The sequence below is a fragment of the Etheostoma cragini genome, chromosome 7 (assembly GCF_013103735.1).
Source record: "Etheostoma cragini isolate CJK2018 chromosome 7, CSU_Ecrag_1.0, whole genome shotgun sequence".
Lineage (NCBI taxonomy): Eukaryota > Metazoa > Chordata > Actinopteri > Perciformes > Percidae > Etheostoma > Etheostoma cragini.
Genome location: NC_048413.1, coordinates 7,902,468 through 7,916,410, shown reverse-complemented (window position 1 = coordinate 7,916,410; position 13,943 = coordinate 7,902,468). Strand labels below are relative to the sequence as shown.

Below are 13,943 nucleotides of genomic sequence, written 5' to 3'. Positions count from 1 at the left end.
TTAGCAACTTACTAACATGCATGTGTAATGATTGTGAAAACAATGCGATGAACTACCCACATACCTGATGAAGGTCGGACTGACTATTAATCAAGTAAATATTTCAGCTGAGCGAGACAGTGTGCGGGAGTTCTTCTCATTGTTTTTAAGAGTGTACTTTCTACCAACTCACCTGTCACACATTGCAGAAGTGCAGTGCAGAGACATTTCTCCAAATATTGTGGAGGATTGCTGTCTATAGTTCTCATCATGTGACACTATAGCAAGCTATCAGACTCTCCTGTCTTACTGTACCAACTCTGGAGCTTTTCCAAACCGAATCAGTCAACGTTATCAGTTTCAAATCAAAGAAATGATTGCCTTGTTGTATTGGATCATAGGTTGTATGTCTACTTGTGCCATCCCAAAAAAATTTACATTATCTTGTCTCTTATATAATGGCGAGAAGTTTATTATATTTGAGGCCAAATTTTAATTTCAGAACAAAAAAACTCACTCAACTCAAGGACTCATCTAGACCCCGTTTTGCAGTCTGGGTGGGTCTTCTATTCTATTCTATTCTACTCTATTTTTTGTCCAACATAACATGGCTTGTGTTATGTCTGCAAATAAATCAAGATGTTACAGTGTGTTGGCAGTTATTGTAAAATAAATTGAATAGTGAGAGTAAAATGTAAAACCTAACAAACCCTCTGGCATGCTGCACAACTTCTCACAGAGGGATTTCCTCTGTTCAAGTCTACCAAATGGAAATTTGTCAGAGCACTTAACTGTAATGCTATTATCTACACAACTGACAACACCTGGCATCAGCAGTGTCTCAGCTGCTGGGTGGAGAGCGTGTGCCGTTGAATCAACGGTCTGGCGCAGTGAGTCCCGCTGGAAGCCAACACCACTGCATCAGAATCCAATGAGTTATGGACAGCAAGCTTGGATAAAGGCGAATACTGTCAAATCAAACATTAGTCAATCTTTCTTTTCAGTTAGAGGTTTGAATATGTGGAAAACATTACCAAATGAAATAAGAAACTGCACCTCCTACCAAAATTTCACACAAAGTCTAAAGGCCTGACTCTTGAGAAATCAGATTTGTGATTATTTCTCAATCCCCAGCTAATTTTATATTGTTGTCATCACTGTTAACATGTATGATGTCTTGCCCTGTGTCAAATATAGCCTGTTTAAAGGACTTCAAGTTTCAAATCTTAAGTTTGTATTTTATACATTTTATTAATCAGAACTTTAACATATTTTGATGTTCCTCTGTTCTGTTGTGACAACAGAACAAATTATTATCATAGCCTATTATTTTAGTGAGAACTCATAAATAACTACAAATAACTAATGTTAGGGAAATCTTTTTATGTTTTGTAACGCGTTTCTGGGTTTTTAAAAAGTATATATTGGCCGATATATTGGTGTATCGGATTAAAAAAAAATATATATTTGTATCGGTGTCGGCCTTAAAAATCCTTAATGGGTCGGGCTCTACTGTTGATGTGTAATTTCCGCTAGTGTCCTGTTGCTTTCTGCAGCTGCACATGACATGCTAAAAAAAAAAAAGCTTATATGTCTGATCTAGCTGCTTGTATGGTGTCTTTGGATTACTATGTATATTTTCACCTGTATTAGATTTTTTTATTGATGTTATTATTATTATTTTTGTTGCTTCTTCCTGCCATGGTCTAAAATAATCGGGCCAAAGGACTACGGTTGAAAATTAGCGGACTGGAAAACACTGGCACATTTCCAGAAATGTGGATTATTGTGTATTGTCCTTTATAAATAAAAATACAAATACATGAACGCGTAGCACCAATTCTGAAGTCCCACAGACCTGCGGTTCTGCCTGCCTAATGAATGTGAGCACAGTCCATGTGGTACCTGTAAATGGTTGTTCAAATGTGATGTAACAGCCATTGTGCAGGCAAAATGGTCAGTCTATCTCAATAGAAATGTCAGTGTGCAATAAGTATGCAATGACATGCTGTCTACTGTAATGAGCCCAGACTGTGGGGTTGTCTCTAAAGACGCTAATAGCAAGTATACCGTCTGAATGGCAGCACTCCTCTGCCATGTGTTCCAGGCATTCAACACCAGTGTGTACATAAAACAACATTGTATGCAATTTATAGAATGATTCTGAACCTCTAGCATTTGGGTAAAATCAAATGATCCATGTGAAAGATGTGAATTCAATGAATATAGCGTATGACTGAAAGAATAGCAACGAGGTAAGACGTTGTTACTCTCAATATAAAAAACAAATGGTAAGCCTAAGGGACTCAATTTAGCAGGTAGCCCGACTCTCTGGGGCTTTGGATTTCCGCTGATTGGCAGCCAGTGGCACTATTTGTACAACCTGTGCTGAGTGTGCATGCTCACACACATTTAAGTGCCACGTGGCAATATAACTGATAACTGTGTGACATCTGAACACCAGTAGCTCCCCGCAGGCTCAGAGTCCATGTCACATGTACATCTCTGCAATATTGTGGTCCTTAAAACCTGCAGTGTATTATTTCATATCTAAAAGTCATTAACAAGCAACAGCAGGCCCTGACTTCCAAACCACAGCAGTCCGTGTTTTAGAGCAGCATGCCTGTCACCTTTTAATGGGAAATGCGTCCAAGGTGACCCATAGTAGGTTCCACTTTCTCTGTGCTTGCTCTTCGCAGACATCCAAGCCAGCAGGCTACAGCTGTTCTGTTGCTGACAGAAAATGGGAGCGCCAGATTAGAGAATGTCAAATTAATGCAGATTGGAGACAGTGAGAGGCACAAAACATGTGACTGCATGGTGTCAAATTGAGTGACTACTTTCTTCCCTGCCTCCTGCGAAAAACATCTAAAGTCCCCGTAGTACTGTTGTTATTCTAGACAGAAATGGTGGTGTGAAAGTGAGTGACATATTGCTTGATAAACTGCAAGGCAAATTTGTTTCCAGCTGAAGAAAATGCAGAGGACTTGTGTGTTGGTGTAAACGATAACACAGCGCTGGAGTAAACTTGAGAATTCAAAACGTTTTTGAGAATTAACATCATTTGGGCTTCATGAAGTAAAGCTGTCAGCACTTGAGAAGTTTTTATGTTAATCAACAAAGTAGATATCTTTTTTAAAGCACGTATGTGTGTGTATGTTTTAAGTTTACATTTCTGTGTGTGTGACTGCGTTTGTAGGAGGAAGTGCATGTGCTTGCTGGAGAACAAATTTACAAAACTACGATTTCTTTAAAAAAAAATCACTGTCCGTGACATATAAAAGCATAAAAGTCTTGAAATATGGCTGACAGTTTTGACATTGTGTCACACAAGGGGGCTGTAAGATTGGTCCTGTGCATCGGGCCAGAGATGGGTGATACTTTATTGACAAGCAGAATGACTTACAGAACAGAGCAGAGCTGGTTTTGTTTTTAGATCCATGAAAACTGCATGGCACAGAGGAAGCAGCAAGTACTAGGGAACGGGTTTCACATTTGCATGCGGGCGCTCAAAGGCTGCCGTCTCTGTTGTCACGCAAAACACAAGCCTTGGACACCTAAATACCATTCAGAATCTGAACGCGTTGGATCCGCACAAGAAAAACGCCTGTGGCTATTTGTTTTTTAGTGGAGATGTGTGGCTTGTTGAGCATGACATCTACTGTACAACAGCAATCACACAGCAGCTTTCATGTCCATTAAACACATAGAAACAAAGGTGGTCTGTCAACACACATTCACTTCTGAGAGAGAACATGTCTTCCGTCAGTGAGATGTCATTCATTTTTAAATGTCAAGCTGTTCCTATATTTTGTTCTGGTCCTTTTCTAGCATATGTTCAGAGTTCAGGGTATTTAGATCTCCTGCTCTGATGAAAGACTTGCATTCAGAAGAAAGAAAAGGAAACCGAGATAGAGCGGAGTCAGGGAGTCTTTAGAGAACTGTTGTTAGCCTCTGATGTGACTGCTGGCCTTCTCACTGCCAGACAGACGATCTACACAGGGTGCCAAGGTGCCTGCAAGATGTAAGCCGTGTATTAATATATACTGCAAAGGCCAAATGACCTTTAGTGCTGTGTGATGTACTCTGATGGGTTGGCGGTGACGGGTACGCAACACCTGCAAGCTGATAATGGGAAAAATTGGCAGCAACGTGTTCTTTCTTTATTCAGTGTGATGCAACAGAGCAGATTGAGTCACACGATCAACAATATGATCACATCTTACTTCTGTTCAGAGACCTATAGAAAGTGGAGGTGTATGGTGTAATATAACTGATTGCCTTATTAAAGAGTGTTCAATTACAGGACACAGTATCAGATCATAATAGGAACCTCTAAAAGGTATGAGGCTTATTATTGTAATGTAATTTCATCTAGAGAGGCAGGAAGTATTTGTCAATCCTTCCATCATGTTCTTCATATTTGATGAAATATATTTTCCCATTTTTTTCCCCCATTTTCACACATGCATGCTCCAGTCTTTCGAGGGAAAGGTAATTGGATCTGTGGTGTAAATATGCCGGAAGACTTGTGACACACCAAGGAGATATTAGAACAGGGAAAAAATAACCGAAATCTGCAATAGAGCCTGATAAACCCAATATTAATTACCTTGCTTATTTCTCATATAACCCTCCCCCTTGAAACCAATTAGTTAGTTGAGATGCTTCTTTTCAGTTTAATGAGGTCTAAGTAGTGAAAATGAATTTCATATTCCTGCCAAGCATTTAACATAGCCTAGTGCAACCACAAAGGCAATGCCATATGAAATGATCTCTCACGCATAATTCCTATTCTGCAACATGTATTTATTTAATTGAGGAAATCAGAAATGAGGAAACAAAGTCCCATTTTCACTGCTACGTGAATAATAGACATAGTTTATCTTCACACTGATGCCATTTGGGGTTAGTAGGGTATTAGTCACATGAAATTGCGCAGAATTAACAGACCCAGTTTTAACTAGATTTAAATAAACGATGTGTCTCACAAGTGGGTCACCAAATCTTCAAATCAAATCATAATCTTACCACGAATGGCCAACGCCGTCTAAAGAGCAGGGAGAGCCGGAGGACTGCCACACCTTTAAATCCTCCACAACGATGAAAGTCAGAGAGGAACAAAAACATGCTGTGTCAAACTTGTTCCGTCTCTCCATGTAATGTGGGGTAACAGGAAAAGTAGGCAGCAGGGTAGCTTTTTACCTCAACAGGGAGCGTTAATGCTGGAACAATCCTCAGTACACAAAAGACAAGAAGGTCTGAACTCCCTGATATAATATTAACAACCAGTGGGGACGCAAATCTATCATTAATTTAACAGTAGCTTTTGTTTCATGCGGAAAATGTTGAATTAAGGAGGAGCAGAGCTCACACATGATCCCACACAGGCTTGTGCAACTACAGCCATTAGCAATTACTGTGAAGTGTGGTGATGGCTGGATCCTTTCCATTGTCAGGGCTTGGTTTGATTCTATGGCATGGGAACAAAAAAAACAAAAGAGGTTGGATCGAAATTTGACGTTGTGTCATTGTGTACATTTACTGTTGTCTGTTTTCCTGTAACTCAGGGCGTGTAAGGGTGTGACTCCGGTTAGAGTAAACCAAGACTGAAAATATTCCAGGTAAGGTGCTGTAAAGTGCTTTGGATTTTAGATGTCCACTGTCACTGTTTTAAGAAAGAATTTTTTTTTAGTTACACACAATGACTTCTTGCTTCAGCACACATTTTCTTGTTTGTCTGTTTTACGCCCCCTGGCGTTTGAGGAATACGGTAGAATAGAAAACACGTTAAGCATGAAAGCCTGTGTGCACTCATGACTCCATCTGTGGAAGCCTCCGCCGTGGTGTATTGCGCGAGCATAAACAAAGCTTTTGTATAATGGATGTATTACTGTACGGGCCTACGGGGTACAGGCTCAGTGCCCCTGGACCAGAACCTCAGAATGAAGTGACTGCTAAAATTTCTTATTGAAAAGTCACTCAAACTCGCTCCAAAGAGACATGAAACAACCCAAAAAGAGAAGCACAACAAAGACAAAGAGATGTGAAATAACTAAAAAGAGACACTAAACTACTAAAGACGGAAGAAAAAACACTGAAAAGAGGCCCTGAAAGACCCCAAAGTGAAGCAAAATGACCTTGTCCTGCAGGAGGTCGTTTAGGTAAAAGGCATCGCCTTTCACATGTCTGCCCCCCACCCCCCTTCCCTCATTGGAAGGTTTCTACCAACCTTCCGCTGGTCTAATGCAGAGGCACAATTCACAGTAATGAAACAATTACACCCCTAATTATGACACCTAATATCATCATCATTACAAATTTATCAATGTAATGCATGAACTTTGTTAAGAAGCCACTTATTTACTTTTAGCTACACTAAATATTCTGCAGGCTCAATTACTTACCAAAACATTTTTTAACATGAGCAAAAGCTTTTTTGTGCTGTTTGCACACAACAAAAATAACTGTGTCTGTAATAGCTAAGCTTTGCTTTGGACTATTTCTGGATTAAAGCAAGCTGAACGCTTTTTATCAGGACTCAGGGTTTGTCCTTCAGCTATGTCAGCTGTCACAACAACATATTTAGAAAACTGCTGCTAACCACTAAATAAAACAAGGGTCTTAAAAATCTTGCTAATGACCCCAAGAGGATGCTCTGCTTCTTTTACCCAAAGGAGCAAAGTGGTTTGAAACAATCAACTAATAATGCCATTCTGAGGCAAAATGTGTTTTTCAGTTATTGAAAAGACAACGTCTCTTACAAGCCTCCTTCATGTGCAGTCATGATTATTTCTTTTGGCCAGGGGCTGCAATTTATGGCAGCAGTACTCTAAGAAAAATGCACTTAATTTGGGTTGTAACAGTATATTCCCCATTAGCTGTTTAGAATAAGACATTTGGTTTAGTGCACAAAGTGTTTTAGTTCACTCAATCCAAATAATTGCAGTCTTGTACATCCAACTTACAGTGTACATCTTATGAATGGCAAAACATTTACTCAACAGTCTGAATCCCATCCATGAGAATTTGGAAATGTGTCAGTGGCTGACTAGCCCAGCTCATGCTTGACACGTTTTCACTTTTAAAAGCACACCTCATCTCCTTAGAGACCTTACGTCCAGGCTGCTTCTCAAACTATTTGCTTTTAACAATTCTCTTGTGTCAGAATGTTGAAATAGTTGGAAATCCTTATTTATAGCCGTGCTTTTGTAGCCATGCTAGTAGCAAGACTGTATAGCAATGTTGCATGTCAGTTGATCGGTCCACCACTTTGGTCCAATATCTGAAATGTCCAACAACTATTGGATGGATTGTCATGCTATTTTGTAAATTTTGTATTTGGAGGATGAAGCCTGAATACTTTGGTGATTCACTGGACAGTCCTCTAGGGCCACCATGTGGTTGGCATTTGTGGACTTTGGTTAAATACCTTAACAACTACATGTTGCTGATGCATTTAGTGCATGAAAGCACAGATAATCCCATACGACTCTTGTTATGATATTTTTTGATTCTTTAGTTTGTTGAAATAGGGCTTGCTGTAGATAGGTTGGCCTACGCATTTTTATCTCAGTGCATGCGTTGTTTTAGTCTGGTGCAACACCGGCAGCATCACTGCTAGTTAGCTTAGCGTAGTGAATGGAATCCTATGTTGCCGGTTAGCATGATGTAAGTAAAAGTGAGTCCACAAAAAAAAAAAAACTAATACTTCTTGTGGCCTGTGTATTCACAACAGGTGCAATTAGCAATGCAGATTAAGATTAGATGATTTCCTAGGCAGATATTGACTTGGGACTATTTTTGGTGAAAGTGCAGCCGAAGCACTGCTTCATGGGCGTAGACATATCACACAGGGTTGCATCAAACTATTACAACATATGTACTGGGACAAAAAATGCATCTATCTACAGCTTGGGGAGACCGTGATAAGTCCTATTTCAACCAACGGTGGCGTGTGCCTTTAAATAAGTAATGGGCCCAATGCATGTAGGTATATTTGTTAAAACACAACATGTAAAATGGAAAGAAATGCAATTTTTTTCACTGTACCAAAAACAACCGTGACCTCAACACTGCCAAACACATCGAGCTGTGAACTTTAACTGCTGTTAACACCCTTTTTATTAATGCTCTGGGATCCTGGCTAAGGCAAGGCACAGCTGGTGTAGTCTTAAGAGAGAATGCTGGCTAATTAATTAAGCTCTGGGCCACAGAAATTCATTTTGCATATAAGCGTTGTGACCGCAAACCATAGCCCCTGCACAGAATTGGCTCAAAGACTTCAATTAAACATGCTGTTTAAACAAATGTCCACAAGCTTATAGAGCTCTCTGTAATGAATAATTCATAGCCTGGATAAGGAAATAAATGAGAAATACTGAAATATGTAAAACCTATTTGTAGCTGTGAGCATACAGTTATAATGGGAACTGATTGTCCTTAGATTCATTTCCTTAAGAATATATTTTCTTTCTGGGCTAGAATGAAATGGTACAAATAGTTTATTTCTAGTAAAACAAATATATGATACAACACTGGCAAAGTAAACAATATTTGCCTTTCCACTTTGAAGGCTATAGTAGTGGCGTAGGCAGAAGTAGTATTTTGAGCGGGCCAGTACAAAAGTGAGTGGTCCATTTTCAAAAAGACGTAGAAGTAGCAAAAAGGGCAAACTGAAAAGAAACTGCAACAACTTTATCTTCCAACACGTACTGCCTTACAACGGCAATAGAAGTACTGTCTACTGCATGCTCAACCAACAAAGCTCGGTCTAAAAGGTTTAAGGTTAAAATATATTAGCACCGGCAGAACCAGCAGCATTGGCTCTGCATTTTTATTTTTATTTTTATTTCTTCTTCTTATTTATTTATTTTTATTTCACAAAGTGGCAACTAAACATGAACCGAACAGCAGCAGGCGTTTACATGCTGCAGGACACAGACTAACCCACATCAGACAGAAATCACACATGTAACATACAGAGTCTTGAATAAGTTTACACACCCATGCTAAAGTTGATTAAAAAGAGGAATAAAAAAAAACTCTTTTGGAAAATGATCTTAATAACTTAATTATATAATTTTTGAAAATTTCAACCTTTAAGGACACAGATTTTCTTTGTGAAAGAACAAAGTATTGTAAAAAAATAAGAAAATACAGGGGGCATAGGTATACACACCCCATGTTAAATTCCCATAGAGATGCCAGCACATTTACATTTTTTAAAAGCCAGTTATTTCATGGATCAGGATACTATGCATCCTGACAAAGGATGTCCCCCCCCAAACGGCCAAGGGAACTTTATCCGGATGCATAGTATCCTGGATCCATGAAATAACCCCACTGTATTTTAAGTGTAGAACATTTATTTATTTACAATTTTATTTTGGAATAATTTCCAAAAGATTTTTTTATTTCTCTTTTTAATCAACTTTAGCATGGGTGTGTAAACTTATTCAAGCCACTGTATGTTACATGTGTAACTTCTGTCTGATGTGGGCTAGTCTATGTCCTGCAGTAGGCCTGTGTAAATGCCTTCTGCTGTTTAGTTCATGTTTAGTTGCCACTTAGTGAAATAAAATAGTTATTTATTTCATAACATGTGCAGAGCACATTCAAGCCACTGTATCCTTGTGCAATCACAGCAGCATTGTTACTTCAGGACTATGCCAGAACATGAGCAGCAAATGCGCTACCTGCAGTAAAAGAAAATAAAAGGATGAAAACTTCCAGCCAAGCATTGTTTGAATCATGAAAGACATAATGAAAAGTGTCTACCAAGGCACCAAATCTTAGACATTTTATCAAGCCCACGCCAGTGACAGGATCAAAGAATACTAAAAACTACGTCACTCACAGATAAGTTGTCTTCTTATTTAATGTGGGCAAAACACAAACGCATTTTAGCTAGAAGCCATCATCAGCGTTCACCAATTCTTACTAAATAGGAAGGTTACTGCTAGGTTACAAGAAGCATGAAACCCATTTTAGCCTACCTAATGTTTCCTCTGTGAGGGCAGCACTGTCACTGATGGGGAAATGTCTGAACATGCTGCAAAGAGCTTGTCCTTATTTACACTGTACACTGTTAGACTTTGCTGTAATTCCTTCAGTTACTTACCACAAAATGCTCAGTAAAATACCATAATTTTCTTTTCCAGTTCATTACTGTAATAAACATTGCATTACGGGAATTTACATTTAATTTACAGTGATTTACTGTATATTTTGAATATGCGGTATTCCATCCAAGAGAACTGTCCATACAACTTTAAAGAGAAACCATTGCTGTCCCGGGAACCTTTAACAGTGCAGTGCTTAACACAGCCATTTGTTTTGTAAAAAGCCAGCTAGCTAACATTAGCTGCCGACAGCACCCCGGATAGTCTGCCTGTTGTTACTTTTTTAACCACCTCTGTTCCGAAGGTTTTCTAATAATTTGATCCTCATGCTATGGTTTAAAAAGTTTTGTTTTAATCAGAGGAGAAGACTCATTAGACACACCCAACTAGTTCTGTTACTAATTCTTTCTTTTTTTACATACATTTTAATGTTTTTCATACCAACGGACCAGTACTGGACGGGCCAGTGCCTCTCTGGCCCATTACTGACTACGCGCCTGGGCTATAGAGGAAGTTTCTGGTGTTTTTACAGGTTGGTCAGGGCCCCTTTGACGTCACAGTGGCGTGCGTAACAACATCAAAACAAAGTGGGTTCGCTGAGCTCCAGATGTGGAGAGGCCCCGGGCTGAGGCTGCACGCCACTTCCTGTTGGTACTGCAGTGGAACAGCAATGACACAAGTGAGAGCATGGTTGAAAGGAGGTCTCGGGGAGGGGTGAAGGAAGATGTATGTCAAAATAATGTGCCTCGAGGATGCATTATATAAGGCTATTAAATTGTCAGTGTCTAAAACTGTGCATAGCGGATACAACCTTTGTTTGTGACAGGCGAAAATCCATTTTTCATGTTTGTTACATTGTGAGCTTTGCCAGCGAGTGGTTTCTTTTGTTGGAGTGCACTGGAAAAAGCTCTGATCCTCTTCTCCTCATTAAAGCTCTTGAAAGGGAGACATGAGGGATTTAAATGGTATTTGCACTCTGTAAAGTAGTGGAACTATAGGAACGGAACTCCATATTCTAGTTGCTTAATATTTAAATGACAACCGTGTTGAAAAGGTACATCTTTATGAGCGACTGACAGAACTGAGGAGGGAGGGTAACTATGGCTGCTATAGAGGACTGTCATGAGGAAGACAAAAGAATGGAAATCACACAGAGTAAAGTATGTATAGCTTAAGTCTGAATAAATTGTGTCATACAGTGAATACTTACAAGTGAGTTACCTCTGCATGCTCTGAATATCTTACCGCAGTATGATTACAGCAACCGCTAGGTAAGAGATTATCCACACAGTGTTAAGAATTGATGACCTTTCAGTGATGAACAGGTTGACCCTGCATACAGACTGTTGGTGGGAGTAGGTTCAGAAGGGAGCAAGGCTGCCTCAGGCAGCCGCTATCTGCTCTTTGTCCTACTCTCTATCATCACTTGCACGATCAATGGCATGATTTTCTCCCCAGGAAATTGACTGCTGCTCAACATATTCAACGCACCTTTGTTCTCCCTGCAGGGAGCACATTTTTCAGTTTTTACTAAATAGCATACAGGAGCTGAGATGTTGCTCCTGAAACAAATGATTGCCACAGCTGCAAGGCATATTTAATTGTTTTCACTCGCAGGACTAAGTTTTTAAATGGATTCAAGTGGGAGGTTATTTTTTGGGGTTAGCAATCCAATGTTTTAGACGAGGAACATTCTCATTCTGCAGTTTCCTATGGACATGTTCAGTGGTTGAGAAACACATGACCCCAAAAGCGGCATCTCTGCCCGCCGCTTTACAGATAAATGACAAACACAATCTGTTCTCTTTTGTGCTCAGTTCACGCTCTTTGCACCAAATAAATACAGCACCTGATGAATCATACCGCAGAGAGCAACACTGGCTGTGACCAAGAAGGCAGAAAACCGCTGTAAGCATATCTAAGAGAGTGGCAGGCTGCAATCTTAAAGTAGAGGTGCAGGGTGGAAAGACGGCTTCCTTGTCCGAATCACTGAGCACACACCTATTCAAGGGTTATCCTTCTAATGGACTTCTGGACAAATTCAATGCATTAAGGCTGTCAATACCTTGGTGCACAAGTGCAGCATTTGCTTATATGCTGTCAAAGGAAATTATCAGTACGAACACGTTTGCAGTGAGACAGAATGATGTGCTGATAAATCTGTAATTTAAGGTTTTTTGGGGGCTTTTCTACCTTTATTTTACAGCTAGGTGAGAAAGGGGGAAGACATGCAGGAAATTATCACAGGACAGATTCAAACCCTGGGCCCCTGCATGAAAGCATAGATCTCTCAGTATATGTGCGCCTTCTCTACCACTAAGCCATCCCAGCCACAAAAAAGCTGTAATCTTCCTGTCTCAATGCCTTTTCACGCTACAGGTGTTTTTTTTATTCACAACTAATAATTTATCTAGCGTTTGTGTGTGTTGACAGGGTCTGAACATCAGGTCACAATTTAGCTGTTCCCAAAGTCACTTGTGATTGTCGTGGTTTTCTTAACAACATCCACCCCAATAGATTTAAATTTCTATTGGCAAGGACACGACTGATCTCTCGGCCTCTGTAACCTCGATTTCCGATGGCAATAGCAGTCACTGTGAACTTGTGGCATTTTGCTGCCTTTGATGATTGGCCCAATGGTCTGCGACCAATGGTCTTCTTGCCACCAATTCATGACCCGTCAACCCCAATTGTCCCACCAATCCAACAGGCACACAACACCCAGCCCAGAACAAATGTCCCAGTGTCAGAATCAATCCAGACAAGCTTCCCATCCTCTTCTCATAAAACTGGCATCTCATTTATCCAGGAGTGAGGACTAGCCACACTATGGTAAATGGAATGACAGGGTATTTACACTTTTAGTGGCAGAGGGTCCTGAAGGATTTGAATTGTTTGCTTTCAACTCGTTTTCTCCAAAGAGCTACCTGAATGCACATTTGAAATATTAATTCCATTTCCCTTTTGGTGACATGAGACCACTTTCTAGAAGATATCTTATTTGAGTGTATTTTTCTCTTTTACAAAACAATGTTCTTCTCCAATACACATGTGCAGACATGAGTAATGAAACGAATGTGTAGGAACAGGAAATCTTCTGACTCACAATATTGACAGTATTGAAAGGACCCCTTGCTGATATGCTTGAGGTGCACAGGCACATAAAGGAAATAACAGACACCAAGGACCTGCACGCTCATGCAGCTACTTCTCCCTTTGAAGTTCTGACAGCATTCGGCTTCCTCTCCTCTGTTGAATCCCGAGATCATAATTATTTACCACAACCATGGCATGCATCCGCCTGATGCAAACAAACGTTTGACCGCAATGATTCCGTCATATTCTATTCAGTGCAATTTCACAGCGACCGCAGCCACACAGATCAAATTGAGAAGGAGCAGTGTTGCATGAATATCAACTGTAATAGCTCAAGATGGAAAGTGAAAAGGCATTCATATCTTTGTGATCTTCAGTGCAGACATATTCATGCTATCAAGGCCAAATCTTAAGGTTACACAGCCACTGTATAATCTAACAAAACACATGAGCAACCACACCCGGGATGCTACAGGAACAACAGTATCAGAAAACATTTGCATCTATATTTTTTTTGGAAGAAATCTATAGTGTGGAGAAAGGCTCTGGAGAACTCACCAATCATGTGGATGGTGGTTCGTCCCGGTCTCATCCCATGATGCTGTTGGATGGTGTCATAGAAAGTGGCCTGACACAGCTGAATGGCAGTCACGCTGACCCAGAGGTACAGGCAGAGCAGCCAGGACATGACAGGACACATCTGCTAAGGACCAGCACAGGTGGAGTTAACACAAAATACACCCC

At 40.1% G+C, this 13,943-nt stretch overlaps 1 protein-coding gene across 3 annotated transcripts in view; it reads right to left on the bottom strand.

Moving 5' to 3' along the window:
- LOC117948148 (chemokine-like protein TAFA-1) overlaps positions 1 to 13,943 on the bottom strand; it is a 31,700-nt gene that overhangs the window by 16,120 nt on the left and 1,637 nt on the right. For 2 of the 3 annotated variants that reach the window (XM_034877654.1, XM_034877653.1), the window contains exon 2: positions 13,758 to 13,899. In XM_034877654.1, the coding sequence (XP_034733545.1) occupies positions 13,758 to 13,899 (142 nt within the window). Of the gene's footprint in view, positions 1 to 13,757; positions 13,903 to 13,943 lie in introns of all 3 variants that reach the window. The other variant, XM_034877655.1, reaches the window with a different exon arrangement.